Source organism: Falco naumanni, chromosome 7 (assembly GCF_017639655.2).
Source record: "Falco naumanni isolate bFalNau1 chromosome 7, bFalNau1.pat, whole genome shotgun sequence".
Taxonomy (NCBI): Eukaryota; Metazoa; Chordata; class Aves; order Falconiformes; family Falconidae; genus Falco; species Falco naumanni.
The window spans coordinates 18471883-18490658 of record NC_054060.1 but is presented as its reverse complement, the minus strand read 5'-3'; the positions used below and the strand labels follow the sequence as shown (position 1 = coordinate 18490658).

General features: G+C 38.0%; 1 protein-coding gene across 9 annotated transcripts in view; it reads right to left on the bottom strand.

Annotated features, from left to right (window-relative positions):
- The window catches only part of TCF12 (transcription factor 12), a 174085-nt gene that overhangs the window by 111628 nt on the left and 43681 nt on the right, over window positions 1-18776 (bottom strand). For all 9 annotated transcript variants that reach the window (XM_040600204.1, XM_040600208.1, XM_040600202.1 and 6 more), the window contains exons 4-5: window positions 13789-13862; window positions 10033-10101 (exon numbers count right to left, since the gene is read on the bottom strand). In XM_040600204.1, the coding sequence (XP_040456138.1) occupies window positions 10033-10101; window positions 13789-13862 (143 nt within the window). The remainder of the gene's footprint in view (window positions 1-10032; window positions 10102-13788; window positions 13863-18776) is intronic.

The following is an 18776-nucleotide window of genomic DNA, read 5'->3' as shown; positions in this document are numbered from 1 at the left end:
ATCCCTACCGCTGCTTATGGATGCGTGTCACAACTCTGGCTGCTATTCTGCTTTAAAAGTAATCTTCTGGGAGTCCCAACTCCCAAATGAATCTTTGGCTGACTTTATCTACTTTAGAATCGGCGATACACATGTGATAGGCATTCAGAAACAGTCTTAGTGACATTTACAACTTGGTTATGACCACAAGGGTGTCCTCTGGTAACCATGACCTAGCCCCGTCTGTCAGACAAGCAGCATGTAGCAGCAGCTGCCGAGGAAATGGAGTGGCTCCTAGCTAAGGTCACCACATGTGGTTTATTTTTATGCTGAAATGAAACAAAAAAGAAATTAAGTCTGCTGAATAAAGAAACAAAAAATTTGCAAAAAGAGGACCAAAAAAAGTAAAGCTTTTAAGTAGGTGGGTTCCTACTGGGTGCTCTGCTTGCACTCTTTATTGTGGTGGGGGCTTTTCAAGCCTTTTTTCCTAAGACAATACTTCAACTATATTTTAATTTTTAAAGAAAAAAAACCTCTGAAGGATGTTATCAGTGATAAACCAGAATCCATCTCAGACATTCAGAAAGTGATGTCTAGGTGAGCCCCAGAAACTGAAACGTTCAAGCGATCTTTATTTACAAAGTAAATAAATATATATATACTGAAAATATAACAGGAGTAAGACTGATTTCATAGACTGTTACACATCATGCAACACAATCTACCTAATGCACAGGAGTAATACCACTTCTCCCCAAGTTAATATCGCACATCCCCCCTCAAAATAGAGGAACTGTAGAACTCTGTCAGTAGGTTACACAGCAAGGAATGTTCTCCCTTCTACCACCAGAATTCCTTCAAATAATCCTTTACATCATGTTCTTGTCATATACCCTCCCAGTTTCCCAGAATGCACTCACATCCAATTACCACAGCACCAAAGTTATGTTTCTACACCACTAGACAAATCAACTACTTCATCTGAAAAATGCTCCAAGAAATCCTCCGCAACACTGAAGCCATAGAAAACAGACCGTTTACTCTACAGGGGAAATGTGCTAGGGCATATGCAAACACTTCAGAGAGAATTGGGGGTTTTTTCTGTACTCCAGTTCCTAACTAAAATTGATTCTGTCAGGCATTTCTTCCTTTGTCACGCATTATAGAATTTACACTTGTGCAAAGCATAACCTCTCTCAGCCTCCATCTACAGCGGACCTACGTAGAGGTCTTAAATCGTCCACCATCCTTGACACCAGTTATTCCAAATTTTAGTAATGAATTATGGATTATTAACTCAAACAGCAAAGTTTTGTTCGGGATTAGAAACCCCAGGCCATTCCCACATGTAACTCACACTAAATGAATACGAAGTAACTAGAAACACATGCAGTTTTAGCAAACTTCTTTTGCACTTCACAAAAGCAAATTAAGCAAAATCAGAAGAGCTCTAAGGACAATCATTTAAATTACACAAAGTTATTTCAGAGCATTCTTCCCATTTAAGCTGTACTTCAAATAAAATTGCATCCCTGATACCATTCCTTGCTTTTACATCTGTATTGTTAACTTACACAATAAACAGCATAAATGTCTACCAGGAGGGGTTGTAATCAATCATAGATGAAAATCTTTACAAGCTTCCAATAGCTTCTGAAAAGCTACTGGAAGCTTCTAGTCATACAATCAAGGCTTAAAAATGTATTTAAGAAATACGATAGCGCAAATTGACAACATATGTTTACTGCTTAAAGAATGCAGTTGAGAGCCTTGGAAAGTCTGTCTATACCACCAATAAAGGATAGCAGTTTATTAAAATGTACATCCCACCTGTGAGTGACAAAAAGAAAATACTATCACCTGGCATCTGAACTTAGCCCTCCTCACAAAAGCAAAAAAGGTGGAAGTGGGGATAAATTTCTATTACAGACCCCTGTCAAATTTATGTTTTAAAGAAGACCCAATAATATATACTGTCAAATTTCATTCCTTCTTTCTGAGAAAGGAAGGAAATTCCAGTTTACAGCAGTTTTGAAGACTACTATCCAAAAGGGAACTCACTCCATCATAGCAAGATTGATACAGGCTCCAAGCAGACGCAGGAGCTAATTAATTAGGCCAAAAGATATTCACCCTTTTGGGAAGAACTCTTCAAGGATACATACCCTGAGCTGACTCTACTGGAAGAGGCTGGGGATATCATTCTTCAGACTACAAGCGGGCTTCCAAAGCCCTTGGGAGGATTGCTACCTACTGTTACCTGCGAGGCAGGTCTGACACAGAAAGGCTGGAAGGAGACACCCCATGCTGAGCACACATCCCCGTTTCTGCCACCTTTGCTCCCCAGCAAACACACCAGTGGATTAGCATGCCGAGGGCACCGTCTGAGTATTTAGCAACTGGCAAAAAGTCTGCAAAACAGGAGTTACTGGACAATATATTTTTTGCCTGTTTTAGCACCCTATTCTGAAGCAACTGCAGATAGCTCAGGGCATTTTTCTGTTTACAGAAAGAAAACTGGTTTTGAACATGGTTAGCTATAAACAGAAAACCATCTTGTTGGTTCCAACCTCTTACATAGCTACTACACATGCAAGCTTTAGCCTTCCCGAAGGCAAGCAAAACTTTTCTTCCTATATTGTTATAGCCACAATAAAGTCTAATGGGGGCTAGCTGTTCCCTTCCAGCATTTTGTAACGTTGCCACTGCCCATTTTGCAACGGGCCTCTCCCTGGATTTTCAGTCTCACTGCGTCTTTGTGATCAGAAAGATAGTCAAATACATCTACATGGAAAAGCAACAAGTGTTGTCTACTTACAGTAGTACCTATCACGAAACGGAGCTGAAAAACTCCTACTAATCAGTGCTGCAATTTAACTGAGCAGTGAAGGCACTCTCAACATTGAATGCTCTAACATTTTACTCATTTTTCAGGTATTTAATTGGATTAGAGTGATGTTCTCTAATCATTCCAATAAATTAAGTCCATCAACATAAAAAAAAAAACCAACAGCTGCAACAGTTTTCATTCCTACCTCTTCTGGGTAAGATGCCCCAAGTGTCCAAGTGATTTAGGCTTTACCTGTATCAGGAAGATTTCCTGTGCACAGGTATGTTAACACAGCCAAACCAATTAAAACTCTGAGATAATTCACAAAACCATAAATAGTTGCATACAGGACACCTGAAATTTATTGTACAGAATGTATTAGTCTATAAGACCTGGAAGAGGACCGGGGGGGGGGGGGGGGGGGGGGGGGGGGGGGGGAGGGGGGAACAACAACAGAGAAAACACACTCCTCGGTAGGCATTTTTATCCTATGAAACCATAAGAGAAGGCCTGACACAATGAGTCAATGCCTCATTTTACAAAATAAAATGGTATTTTGCCTCCTAACATTCAATGTCTTTCAGTGACCATTAATGTTCTGCCGTTTTGGTTTAAGTCAGTCACAGAACTCACCTAACAACAAGCTAAGAAGTCTCCCCAGCTCACTGTTCCTACCCCTTTTCACTGCACTGGTTCTATAGCTTCTGTAGGATTCATCCTCTCCCTTTTTGCTTCCACTTCAAAAACAGAACTATTGTCCCTTAGTAATCATTTTCTGAAATCACACCAAGATTTGTCCATGTGTAAGCAAAACTGTACTCCTGACATTAACTCTAGTGGTGGATTTCTTGGTTTTGATTTTTAAATAAGCACAACATCCTAGTTCCACTTCAGGGTAAAATTTGAGAACTGAAGGAGACACTGTACAGTTAACTACTCCTCAGCAGTTTATTTGTTCAAGTCCACTAAAGTAGAGAAAACAGGTTTGTTACCTTTATTCCTCCTCTCTTATCCCCAAGCTGTCTCCTACACAAGTCCCTGGCAATAGAGCAAAATTAGACCCAGTTGTGGCTCATAACCAAGCTGCCAGATCAATACATGCGTATTTGCATGTTAGCCACTTAAAATATAGCTCAATTATCGCCTTTAAACTTAAGTCATTAAAATTCCACTAAAATGAATGGTTGACTTCGTAGTTTGACATGGCTACAGACCGAAAGATTAAATTTAATGAATGCTGCTTCCGATTCCTTGAGTTTTATAGTTTGGCTCACCTTAACTAACAAATATTAATTGTTTAAAACTCAGGAATACTCAGCTCCCTTCTAAGCTAAATTTGGCTATGATCATACAGATCAGGCAAAAGTCGTCTAAATGACTAATGTATAAATGAATGACAGTGAATCTACTGCTGGAATTCACTTTATTTTGGATTATCTGCCACTCCAAACTAACCTGAGAGTTCTAAAGACGAGAGGGGGAAAAAACACAAGGAGGGGGAAGTGGGAGAGAAAGCGAGACGCAGAGACAGCGAGAGACAGATGGACAAGACCCAGAGAGGCTGACTGACGGGGAACGTCATGGTGAGTCACGGACTTCAGATTAGACAAGAGGCTCTGAGCAACAGCCACACCAAGGTGTTCTATCTAATTTAAAAGATTATGGATTATGTGATCATGTACGTTTCCAGAAATAAACAACCATTTTGTTTTGAAAAGAGTATTTTTCAGTTATTGAACCTACCTATTTGTCAATGGCCTAAAGGAAAGACTACAGAACCAAACCCTGTCTGTGTCTACTGAACACACAGGTCAGGAAGAACCTTGCAAAAATTAAGGTAAACTAAAAATAAATCCAGAGAAGAATATTCTTCCTTTTTGCCTTGAGGATCACCTGCACTAAATTTAGTTATCTTAACCCAACACCAATAAACATCACATTGTCACAAGTCATGGTACAGCTCTAGTTAAATCACAAACAGTCTTGCAGCAAACTATTAGTTGCTAACAATGTGGTTTCCAAACGACGACCAAAATGATTTTATAAAGGATTCACCTGAGAAGAACAGGGAAAGGCACAGCAAGACAGCAAAATACGTACATTCTCAAGTATACGTCTGACAAAAAAGGTACTAAAGAAGCACAGAGATTCATATGGATATATTTTTAGCATTGTCTAGTGTTTTTAAATAAAGCACTTCATAAAATTTGAACAATTTTAAGTCAGAAAATACAGAACTTGCAATCAACTCTACAAGAACAAATCAAGTTAAGTCTCAAAACTTACTTTCAAATTATTTATACACAGACTATTAGCTCAGATATTGCAATAGCAACTATACCTGACCACATTTTATAATTCTGTGGACCAGAGAGATGTGCACAAAGACTCTTCTGTGAGAGAATGGGAAATTACAGAATAAGTCAGTTTGTGGCTGAACATAATCAATCAACAATGTATAAACCTCCTATGCAGTAAAAAAAAAAAAATACCCAACCAACGGGCATTATGATCAAAAACTAAAATGAAGAGCAGCTACTTCACCAGATCTTTTCTAACACAGCCAATAATAAACACATCCAACAACCTGCTTTTCTCTGGTCTAACTCCACCAACATCCTCCATAAGGAAAACACACCAGTGTCTCACAGGTCAAACAGAAAATTACCTTAACTGTCTAAACAAGGAAAAATGCCAGAGGCAGGGAACGGAGCAGACAGACCATGATGGGAAACACCACACACTCCTTAGACCATTCCATCCATATTGCTATCAATTGCCTGCTGAAATCCAAATGCTAAGAGACCAAACTGAAGATCTGTCTGCCGTGCCAGGAAACAAAAACCTCTTCCCTCCACACACACACATGCCGTCTCCCAGCCTGCTGAGAACAGCCAGTACTTCAACCCCATCTCACTGTATTGTGCCAGAAACTTGTATAATACTTATTAAACAGAGAAATGAATGCAATTAGCCGATGGAGACCACCCAACTGCACCAGAAACAAGGAGCTGTACAATTTCTAGTTTTAATTTTGATTCCTTTTCACTATCAGGAAGCTTTAATATTCCACAACAACATCCTAAAAACAGAAATGTAGCTTTATACGTGATTTGGTCACCAGCTACACAGGAGGCAGGGGAAAAAAAAAAAAAAAATGTCACTACCCCAGATCTCAAGTATTATTGGGAAAAGTCAAGAGAGCTTTCACAAGCACCCTCCAAGTGCCACCATAAGTCACGTACTTTGTAACAAAGCTCTGGAAATATTCATTAGCTTATTTCCAAATATCAAGTTCAAATAGATGACAGCTACCTGTGCAGGAATGGAATAAGAACAACTGAAAACATGGTTTTGTTTATTTACTTTTAAACTAGCAGAGCTTGGGAAGGAGAAAGGGGACTTAACACATGAACAAGGAATCTGTTTTGAAATAATCACCATTTTTGCCAGTTCTAAATCCATTTACAGGAAGTTAACTTAGTGAATGATGAATCTCATTTTAAATAGCTAAACCCAATGGTCAATTACAGCTCTCAACTCTGGTGAGGCAAATACAAACATGATATGTAATGGGACAATTTCCTGGCCACATAGAAAATTATTTTGTGAACAGGTTCCAATGCCAATTTCAATATGATAGGTAGTTGCAATAAAAACAAAACCAAACAACTCTCCCCAAAAAAACAACAAGCTTCTCCAATGCAGCTCACATGACTGAAACCAGATTTTTCTAGCTCTTATCTAAGCTATAAACCAAGAAATAAAATAATACAGGTACAGCCACAGCAACATACTAACAATAAATGCTCAAAGACAACACTTAAAAACCTAACTAAAGCATTCAGAACTTGCTTTGAAAAGTGCTGTCCATAAATCAAATTACAAAGTAAGTTGGATTTGAGAAAGAGTCCTGTGCACTGAATATAGGATATTTAATTTTTGCTTAGATTTCACACTGAATCATCTGCTTGCTTATAGAGTACATCAGAAAAAGCAAATAACCAGCAGAAGAACCACCAAACAACCTCCCTCCCCCGCAAAAAAAACCAACAGAGGACAAAAAGGACACAAATACAACAGACTTGATAACACTTACTGTATTTCTGTGTCCCTCTTGTCTTGTTTTGCTATTTAACAGCCTCCTTTCTTGTTATGTACCTGAGATTAAGAGGTATAAAATACTATTTCAAAACCTGCTATCTCATTACTATTTTTTGACTTCTTTGCAAATTAAAAGTGCTACTGGTGGTAGGGGGGGAAAAATAGTTTGGGCATATAGTATTTCAGGTTCCAACTCATGTCTGAGTATTTTAGGTACAATAGAGGGCATAGCCTGTTGACTGATGCTATAAACCCATCTAAATCTAGCAGTGGTATCTCGATCAGTTCAACTCTGGCTTCAAGCAAATACATAGCAGAGTTATGTAAATGAAAAGGAGGATAACTGCATACTCAGTGCTGAAGCTAGATTCTATGCTAAATCAGGTCAAAATGTACACTCACAGCTTTTAGTGCAATATACATGCTGAAAGATAATTAAAACACCCACACTTCAGATTTTGGAAGAAAAATACCTCCGCTAATTTATGCTGCATTTTTATCAGTAAAAATTATTATGTGTCTATATATATATAAAGGCTATCCACTAAGGAAGTGTCTTACAAAAAATATTTTTAGATTTGCTTGATTTGGAGACAGCAATCTAAACGGATGAAAAACTAACTTATGCCTTTTATTGCAAAGACATGTTGCAACAAAATCAAAACAATGAAAGAAAACCTCATGGAGCATTATTCTTCATGGAATAAAAGCAATCATTAACTACACTGCAATAAAAACTATGGTAGAAAAATACTTAATTAAAAGACAACGTTTATCCCAAAAAAAGCGATTATAGCAATTTGTTGCTAGGTTATGAGTATAAATTATAACTCCCAAATAAAGCAGGAAAGCTAAAAACTTCGGAATCATCTCACAACAGGAAGACAAAACTTTCAAGTGCAATACGTTATTGTGCAGCAAACACGCTACTTGGGAATTTGCCTCGAAGAGCTCAGCAGAGCAAGGCTTTCAAAAAGCTGCTTTACAGTCCTCTGCAACATACACGAAGAGCTAGCTACCCTTCTAATGCAAGGGATTATGAACACATGCAAAAATATCTCTAGCTGTATATCACTCAGATAAGGGAGGGACCTACATTCACTAACCAGAAGATATTCACTGGAAAACCACCACTGTTGCACGCACAGAAGAAAAAGCAAGATTGTAAAGTTGGGGGGAGTGGGGGGTGGGGAGGGAACAAGCACAAGAGATTGAATATTTTGACACAGTATTGTATATGGACTTCAGTATCATCATTCCAGAGTAAAGGAGACCATCAGCATTTCATAGAATTCCACTGACTTGCGAATAACCACGATTTCTGAATTACTACTCTAGAAATAAAGCTTTCCTATTTTTTCTCCCTCTCCCGATATATTTTCAAGTTATTCATTTTTCTATCACAACATTTGGCCTATGCAACAGAGATTTTGCACACACACATCACTCATGTCTCAATTTGTACCTCTTCACAAATTTCAGATCGTCACAGCCAATTCTAACACAAATACCCACTGCTCTCTCAGGGTTAGAATGCTATTTAACATTACTAGGGAATGAAAAAAATATGGCTCATACAAGGTTCTCTCAAGCCTGCAGTGATTCTCAGCCTTCCATGTTAGTTCAAAATACTTATTGTCTAAGAATATTTTAGGTTTCAGTACAGTATTGCCAGAGACTCTTGAAATAAACTGCTATGGGAAACAAGAGAAGGATCTTTTGTGAATTAATTATTGATTAAAATACATAAACACCCTGTCCCAAGCACAGGAATATACATCCAATTTTCACAATGAAAAGAAGTTAACCAATGTGTTTTCCCCACTTCCCAAAAAACTGCATTCAGACCAACGTTCTTCAACAATTCCATAAATAAATCATAAAAAGTGGCTGACCAAAGACATAATAACGTTTGCTGATAACAAAAAAGTTTAAAAATAATCCTAGCTAAATGTTACCGCAGAGTTGCAAAGCAAGTTCTCCATGAAATTGGCAGTAAAACAGCAAATAAAGTTTGGTGTAAATAAATACAAAAGAAACGTTAAAAACCAGCTCAATGGCATAACAATGTGGTAACTAGTATACAACGTAAGAAAATATACTTTTCTACACAGTTTTTGAAACAATATCACTTTAGAGTTCAGTAACAGTCAAAAAATGCACTTCATAATGAGTGAGAAAGGAACAGAGAATGAAAGTGTCATTAAGTCATGCGTAAATTGATGGTATACCCTCATCTTGACTAGTGCATGCAGCCATAATCACCCTAACTCTTAAGTTACACAGAAGCAGCAGAAAGATTCAAAGAACAGCACCAAGAAATAACCACAGGTTAGGAAAAGTTACCATACAAGCAAAGACACATAGATTACAATTCTTCAACTTGGTTGACGAGAGACATTGAAGAGGCATGTAAAATAAAGATGCTGGGGGAGGGAGGGGAACATCACCAAAAAACCAGAATTCTAAAGTACATCAGTAACAACCAATCATTACTATTCAGAACACAGGACCATGGTAATCAGCATACTTAAAGACAAAAACATCAGTATTTTGCCACACAATGCTTGTATTTGTTGCCAAATCTGTAATCAAAGTCCGAAAAATTCATCACTTGCAGAAAACGTGTCCACCAACAGCTCTAAGAAAAATGTCCAAAAGCTCGGCTCTGCCCAGGAAATCTCGGGAGGGCCTAAGTGCTGGGCTTTGCTGGGAGAGTACAACAGTAAAGGTGCCAAAAAATTTGCCCTATACTTACACTTCCCTTAAGCAGCATTGCTGGACACGATCACACCACCCATAGGGACCCAAACAGACCTTCGGCAAGAGTTAGGTAAGGAAGACCTCCTTTAGCCAGCCTTCCACCATCTATCTTCATTAGCCTTTAACAGTTATGTAATTAACTAGCACCAAATTCCAATTCTATTGAATTGAAAACTGATCGTCTTTACGTGCCTTTAGAAATTCCAGCCAACACTGAGCCAACAATTCAAATTCTTAAATCATTTTGTCACTGTATTGTGACTTTTAAAGGAAAACTCCAGTAGTAGGCTGCACTCAGGTTTAAAAAAAAAACAAAACCATAAAAATACACAAAAGATAAAAAGAATAAATGGTACCTCTTGAGGTTTCAATTTTTCCATATCTGTGGAAAGGTCTGAACTTTTTCCATGAAGACTGCCATTTTCCTGTGAACACGCAAGTAGTAAGAACTATTAGGACAACAACATTCTACATTGAAATTGGGGGTGGGGGGTGGGAAGGGAAAGCTGAACAGCTGAAAGCTGAAGTTAAAGTTGAACATTTAAGACTATTATAATTTATTTGAAACTCTGTTAATCACCTCAAAGAATAACCTAGAATGTAAAAGGCTAAGTGTATCATTTGTGCTGCCTCCGGAGAAGCTGATCTATATTCTTACAGACCCACACACTCGTTTTAGCTCTTCCTCAGTCATCTGATCTGGCAGCATATGAAACTGCAGTTACAACTTATCTTTACTCAAATTTCTGAGGCAGTCATGTGTCTCATTAGTTGAAAAAAAAAAAAAAAATTAAGACCATACATCTTACCCAAAATTTATGCGTGCAAACTTGATTTAGACTGGTAAATGAAGTCCAGTGCATTTTCAGTAATTTCAGTGCTGAAGAGAACTTCATTTGTGATATATTTTTGGAGAACATAGCCATGGGATGAATTAATCTGTGCTTCTTAGCCATTACCAATGCTATATACAGATCGTATGCATTTCTAGTGTTTATCATGTTTTGGGGGGAAACATAGGAATGGAGTTTTCTTGTAAGAGGAATTCAGGTTGGTTTTTTTAAAAAAAAAACAACCACCACACAACAAACAACTGTTGTCATTTAAATTATATCCCAGAAAAGCATTCTTTATTGCTTCATGCAGGGCCCCTACAAAAAGTTGGCTTTTCTTCCCCTCCCACTATGCAACTTTTAGGTGTATTGAAGACCTGGGCTGAGATCTACTATGAATAATAGATTGATAAAATTCAGCCAAACCTTCCGAATTCCTTTAGATAGTGACTTCACACTGATTCTGCACAACACCCACGCTGACCCTGTGGGACAGGCCTACCTTATTCCTCACTGCATGAAGCTGATACACTAGGTAAAACCAAGGAGACATGGGCGTGCTATAATCTTTCAAAGCCCACCACCAGAGGCTGACGCCTCCTGAGACACCCCAAGAACACGAGGCTTCCCAGTAAAACCAGCGTCTACCACCTGGTCAGTGATCCTGAACTGCTGCTGTGCTGATGCTTCAGGGCTGCGGGGCCAACAGCTCACAACTCTAAGCAGACCCCACGGAGAAATGTTACGAACAGTCTGATGTCACCTTCTCTGCCAACATGAGACTGGCTCTTAAATTGATATCATTTAGCAGGTTTTCCAAAAAAAAGTTAGTGTAGGAAAACATTTGTAAAAATACTTAATTATAATAATCTGTCACTAGAATTTAGGACTATTGGGGTGTTTTCCCCCTCATAAGATTTCTGCTGCCTTTAAACAACAACAACAAAAAAATGAATCATCTATTGAAGTCAAGAAAACTTTACCACCTCAACACTATGGGAACAAACTTTTTTTTTTTTTTAAAGAGAAGGCAAAACATACAAAACATTGTTTTGGGAGACAAAAGGAAGAGGTGAAACTGATTAGTTCATTTTCAGTTTATAAATCGGGGAAGTTTTTATGCAAGTGTTCAGTCTTCTCTAAATTTTATACTGATGTACATAAAACCATGCTATAAAATCATTACATTCAGCCACAAATAGAAATAGGGAAATAAATTTACATGTCAGTATTTTCGAACTCTCTAACTTTAAAAAAAAAAAATAATCAGACAGCATTAACTGCCAGTTCTCTAAAATACTGCATTATAACACATTTAGCTTGAATTAAGAAAGACTTGCTAAAACAGTATGTTCCAGTTTAAACAAAATGGAACATATTTTCTTAAAAAAAAAAAGCAAACACAAAAGAACCCCATCACAAGCTATAAATAATTTGTGCTTCATGTAAGAGAAAAATCCTCTTCACCTAGCCAGCAGAGGAAGAAATACTTCAGTAACATTGTGGGGATAGATTCCATTAACTCTTAACAATATATTATTCATTGTGGCTGGAGTCCAACTGACTTCAGCTGAAACTGTCCTAACAAATTATGATTCAGCAAGGATTGTTTGCTAGGAGGATATATATTTCCTTTTTTTTCTGTGTGTCTCTCTTTTTTAATATAAACTATTTTATGTCCAAGTTACAATTGCTTACAATAGGGGGAGATGGACATCTGACACGTATAAGAATTTAACATCTCTCATTTACATTTGCTTTTCTCAATGATACATAACAAATCTTCCTATGATTCTAACTTCTGGTATACCTCTGTTAGAGCACTGACATCTACCTTTATTACCAACTTTAGGGTATAATGGTATAATTTGTGGAGGATTTCGTTATTGACCAGTGTTTAAATTTCCTAGTCATGATCTTCAGTTATAGTAAAAACAAACAAAAAAACACACACAAAAACCCAACACACTCAAACCACACAGCAGCACAAAACCCCCCAAGAATAAATCAAAAAAAAACCCACCCAAAAAACCCAAAACAGACCCACACACCAGGCACCCTGACTTGACATTATTGGAATGCTAGCTGGTTGACACTCTAACATTAAAAAAAAAAGTGATTAACATAGCCACACAGCTGATGAATCACAAGCTCAAATTCCAGTTAGGTCAGCTTAACTCATAATTGATTAAAATTGATCAGCAACATCATAAATGAGTATCAAAACACCAGACAAGAAGAATACAAGTTACTTAAAGCTGTATAATAAGATTCCATCATTTCAAATATAGAAAAAGCATCTAAAAGGCTGGGCTTCATGCCTCAGATTATGCAGGATGTTTTAAAAGAATGCCTAATTTCTATAATGCACAGAAACACTTGTGCAACCCATAAAGTTCTTCTATCTCATTATCATAATTCATTTATCAATGATCGATGGAAAAATTAGGACTTCATGACCAATCTTCCTAACGCTCTTTTCCATAGTCAGACAGAGGCTTTAACAACATCCAGACCTTGCCAACTCGCTCCATTCCACAGCAAGAGAAAGCTGCCAAGGTGCAAGAGCTAACACAACTCGCTGGCTCAGGGGTACTGCAATTAGAACAGATCGTTTAGACTAGGCCCACCAGCTATACTGTGTATTTCTAGTAATTAGTTCATTAGGTACTTAGCTCGTTGGCCTTCTAGGGAGCAGATATTCATAAAAAGCAACTTGAGCAGATGAAAGGGAATGTGATTTACTACACGGAAAGCCTGCTTTTGATCACTGAGGTTTTAAAAAGGCGGTATTATTTTTGAATATTAGATACTATCAATAACCTTTAGCTCAAAAAGCAGGATGGATGAAGTTGGAATGGAAACAGGAGAACTGTATTTAAAAAGAGAAGCCTCTCTCCAACACCATGACACAGCACATACTACAGCTGGCTAATATTAATGGAGAGGCAAGCATTCCCTACACTTAGCTAATGAATCTGCTCTTAAGTAACATGACTTCTGCTTTCATTTTCTGACCATAAGGTAAATAAAACCTGGGCTCATCATTCAAGTATACAGTTCTATATAGTTTATTTTCATAAATTCTTCACTTATATATTTTTTAGCCTTTAGAAATCTGAATCCCTATTGCAGCATATCAAAGGCATTGAAGTCTCAAAAAATGATAATTTGTGTATTTAAAGGAGCTTACCATCCAAAAGCACTGCCAAATCATCTGCTAATTTTCACTGTACATTCCCATAAACTTTAATATGAATTATTACATGAGACCCTTACCCTTGAAGATTCATATGAAGGACTTGGCTGACCACTTGTTCCCCAGGATGTGGCACCTGTTCGCTCATCCATACCTAGCAATAAAAAGAAAAATACAGACCTATAAGAAAAGACAGCAAAAGCATAATGTTCTCTGATGCAACCTGAAAGCAAATTCACCCACTTTCATACACTTAAAGCAAATTCATCCGCTTCCATACACTTAAAGCTGTATTTCTAAAACCAAAACTTAAGATGAACGGTTTCCTTTTTAATGAAGCTGGCTACAAAGCAACCTACTCATTTGGACACCTGCAGCTGTTGAAAACAGGAGCATAAAAAGTCAAGAATTTGCCAATCTGCAATGTCTGCCCTACCCAATCCATAAGAAATTAGCATGAGTAACAAACAAGCACAACGATGTTAGCATTGCTTTTTGCACAGCCTGATTTATCCTGCATCTTAAGCATAGAATATTGCAACACATACTGTGAAACACATACTTGTTCTCTACTCTTTGCTCTCGTGTCTTGCTTAAGTATCGTAAAATGTGCAAAATTATTTCCCCTACTTGGTCTTTATATGACATGCAAGGTACTTTAGCATAAGGGGGTAAAAAGGCAAGAGAGACTGGATATATTTCAATGTCTTTAAAAAAAATAAAAGCGCCCACAGACTTGTGGTGTCTGCTTTACTAAAACAGGAATTTTTTTTTAACTCTAACGGTTCTTTTAGAATCAGTTCCCTTTATGCAAATCCAGGTTACAGCTCAAGAGAAAGGGGAAGGAAAAATTGGGTGATCTTTAAACTCAGATCAGTATATATATCCCATGTATTATCTAGCCAACGATTAGAAATACTGTTGCCAACACTTTCTCCAGTTACTTTCTACTCAAAGTTAATTGGTCAAACCATCTTTAAACCTCATTCCAAAATAACTAAAATAGCTGAATCCCTATGGCCAATTCATTCATATAGGATAAAGTAATTAGTAATTAGGTTTCTGATTATCTGTATCACAAGACTTTTTTTTTTTTAAACAGGTGAAACACCTCCATCCTAAATTGCAGATTTACACACACTTGGGCCTACAAAGCACAACTTATTAGTTCCCTGTCACCCAAATGTCTCTTTAAGAGTTTTGATATAGAGCATAAATCCTTCATATGATATATCGTATAAACTATTTATGAAGCTTTATAAGTTATAATATATAAGAAATGGGTGCAAGGTCCTCCATATAACCATCCTTAAACCCTAACTTTATATTTTAACTCTAAAATTTTCACACATCTCTCTCAGACCGGTCACGCTACAGGATAGAATGGAAGGAAATAATGTAAATATTTATAAATAAAATTACCTATGGAGTAACAGTATTCTAATAATAATTTCCTTAAGAAATGTGTTTTATAAAGCTAAAAATACCGTTTTGACAAAGACAGCATGCAGAAGGCCTGTTAAACTGAGAGAACAGTGCCATCACCCAGATAAAGCCTAGACACCTTTTGTGTATTGCAGGGAAGATACTCAAGGCTGGAGAACACTCTTTGAAAATTCAAACCCACCACTAACTACATTGAGCCAGCAGTTTGTGGAAGTTTGGTGCGTGTTGCAGCTGACAGCATTGTTGTTTCCTTGTAACTGGTCCAGGAGCTGAGTAAAAAGTGGTGGCTGGCACTGACAAAGGCAAAAGTAATCTTTTGGCACAATTGACTCTTTTCTGCCAGAAACAACAGCGCTAGTAATCCAGTGATTATCATAACAAGTTCCATTGCCTTAGTTTCAAAAGAGAAAAAAGAGAAGGGGGGGGGGGGGGGGGGGGGAGGGGCACAGTGGTGAAGAGAACGCTATCTTACTGCAAGACAGTGTCTTTGGGAAAGTTTAAGACAGTACTTTATATCAACCCACTTACAAATAAGGAAATATGTCAGGAAATAATGGTTACGTGTAGAGTGTTTAGGTGCATGACTCCTAACCAGTAAAACATGTTACTCCTTTAAAAGTTTGAGCCAGTGGGACATAAGGACATAGGTTAAGGTTCTGCTAAATCAGCACATGTATAATTAATAACTCTCATATTTTAAATCTACCATATGAATTATGGAAATAAATTGTTCAAAGAAACCACTCTAAAACAAAATGTAACGGTTTAATACGGGAATGAAAATTAATTTCTAAATAGCTTTCAGGATTCTTTCTTCTAAAAAAGCCCAGTACAGTTAGCTAGAGTAGTCAGGAGTATCAACACGCTTCCTTTTTTTCCGCCAGGTGTCTTCTTCCTCCTTTTCATGCAGCATCTCTTTTCTTTTCTTACAAGCCTAAACCAGGCTGCATCTAGACCTACCCTTTAATCGGAATTTGCACACGAGGCACATGCATTCACATTTTAGAAGCTCCTTAAAGGCTACAAGGAAAAATTTCATACACTGCATACAGAACACCGGCACTCTGATTTACTCCAACATTTGGATTTGACTTGGAACACCACCCCTGCTGCCCTCAGTCCCCATCAACACAGCACACCCCAAACAAGCAGAGAACCGGCTAGCCAGCAACACTCAACCAGGAAATCAAGTACATGTCTACAATGGCGCTCAAGGAATTTGTTCTGGTTTGCACACTAAAGTTTTTTCCATCAGTGGCAGATGCAAAACAACCAAATGCTGAAAGAGGCAGAGACCCAGGCAAACCCTAGCAGACTGGCCACAACCAACCAGCGCATCCTTTAATACAGCCAAAGGTAGCCCTCTATGGCAGGACCATAAGATACACCTTCCAGACAGGTGGTAAGCCCGAAATAGGGAACACTCAGTAACAAAGAACACAAGAGTCACCTATGATTTTAAGTTCAACGAAGTCTCAAAGCAGAAGCGTCATCAAAAGGGTTCAAGCATTTTCCTGGGAAACACAAAATGGAATGGAGGAACTAGGGGGATCACCACCTTCGTATAACCCCTTCTACAAGGAAACGCAGTGTCCAATTCCAGTATCCACTAATTCATCACAGATGTTAAAGGGCACAGGAAAGCTGTGACAGATAGCAGAGCACTGAAAAACATGCTGCACTGGGAAAGGCTGCAATATCTCACTCTGTTCAGGCAACGCAAAAAAGGGGAAAATTCAACAACTGCCTGTTACAAAGGTCTAATAACACAGACACATGCAGCCAGGCAGACAGAAGCAGGACGAGGGTCTAACCTCACTTCCTTTTTTTTAGTAGGCATTGAGCATGAAAAGTAATTGACATGACTCACGAGTTGATTTCATAGTTCTCAATCGAAATCAGCTACTTCTATAGCAGACATGCTAGTTTAGCTAGAGAGTAACTCGTTAAGTTGGATCCTTGGGCAGTTCAGCTGGCAGCCTGTGCGTCTGGCTTACATGGCACCTCCACCGCACTTGCTCCCGCTGCCCAGGGAGGGCTGGCAGGGCATCCCAGGCTGAGCACTGCACAAATCCGGGACTCCGCCAGGCCACAGGAGAACCTCAGTGCTCCTCACTCACCCCAGGAAGGCCAGGCCAAGCAGTCGTGAAGATGCTCTCTGGCTTCATGCATCGAATTCTAAAAAGACTTTGCTTAATGCCACTTCTAAGATGGCACTGTGAGCATTTCAAGCTCTTCTAGAAGAGAAGTTGAAGAAACCTGTTGCCTCATTACTTCAACCTATGTATTCATTCTGAAGAAAGAGGTCCAAACATTCATCTAATAAAAAACCTGGATCTTACAATCAAACTGAAATGAAAGTTGTTCTTGCTGGTATAAGACAACCATATTTAAAATTTATTTCAAGAGACAAATGTCCTAAAGTTCGTGTAAACAAAATAATATACTTCTTAGGGTTACCATCTGCTATGATGTTGATAAAATAAATGATTTGACACAAAAAAAAAATAAATCACACACTAGGTACTCAAGGTATGAGTTTCTACCTTTTATAGCTTCTTTATCCAATTTTGTTTCAGAGAAATGATATTCCTTCAGATAAGATTCAACTACTGAAATCAACTGCAAAAAACCTAGAGCACAAACCAAAACAGTGTTGATTGTATTTTGCATCTTAGACACCCAAACAAATCAATCTAACATTAGACCCTATATTGCAAAGGTCTATCGTGAAGTATGATACAAATTGCAACCCAAAATTGAATTTTAGGTCTAGACTTTCCAGTAAGGGGGTGCAAGGAGAAATACTATTTGATGAAAAAGTACTACATCAATTAAAAAATTTAAATTTCAATAGGTTAAGGCTAGTTCTCAGCCTCTTCTTGTTGCTTCCATATAGAAAATATTTTTCATTTTATAGTAGACATAATATTTTTAATAACATAATAAAATAATTTATATTCCAACAAAGTACCTGAAATTTGCAAGCTAGATAAATAAGTAAAGAGAAGATACAGTTCCACACACTTGTTACCCAGGGAGACGAGAACACAGCATAAGACACTCAAACCAAAAAGATGCTTTGATAGTAGATGTCATATGGTAGGCTTAATATATACAAAGCTAAGGGCATTAATCAAATTGAGAAGAGAAATGAAACCCAGGCAACCTATGAACAGTCTAACCACTCAAGTGCCATTGGGATCAATTCAGATGCAACACTGTAATTAGGTAAAAGACCAACCACTTTAATTTCAAACTATATAAATAGAGCGCTTTCCACCCACCCCACCCCCAAAGGAAAGGCAAAGGGAAGTACTTTAAGTGTGTTTAAAAAGACAAAAAAAAAAAAACACAAAAAAAAAACCCCAATAAAATCATGAGAAACTTCAAATCTCAAGCCATACTGTTTCTCGGAGAACGCACCGATTCCCTTACGGCATATGGATATGAAGTTCCCCCGCCCTTCCAGATCAAAAAAGGAAGTTGCCCCCCTAGTAACAGACTTGCTCGTTAGAGGCACCAGTGGGAGTAGCAGAGCAGTGTCCCCTTGCGTACCTCTTGCTCCAGAGAAGATTAATGGAAGTGCTATGGATGTGTCACAGAAACACTATCTTGACTC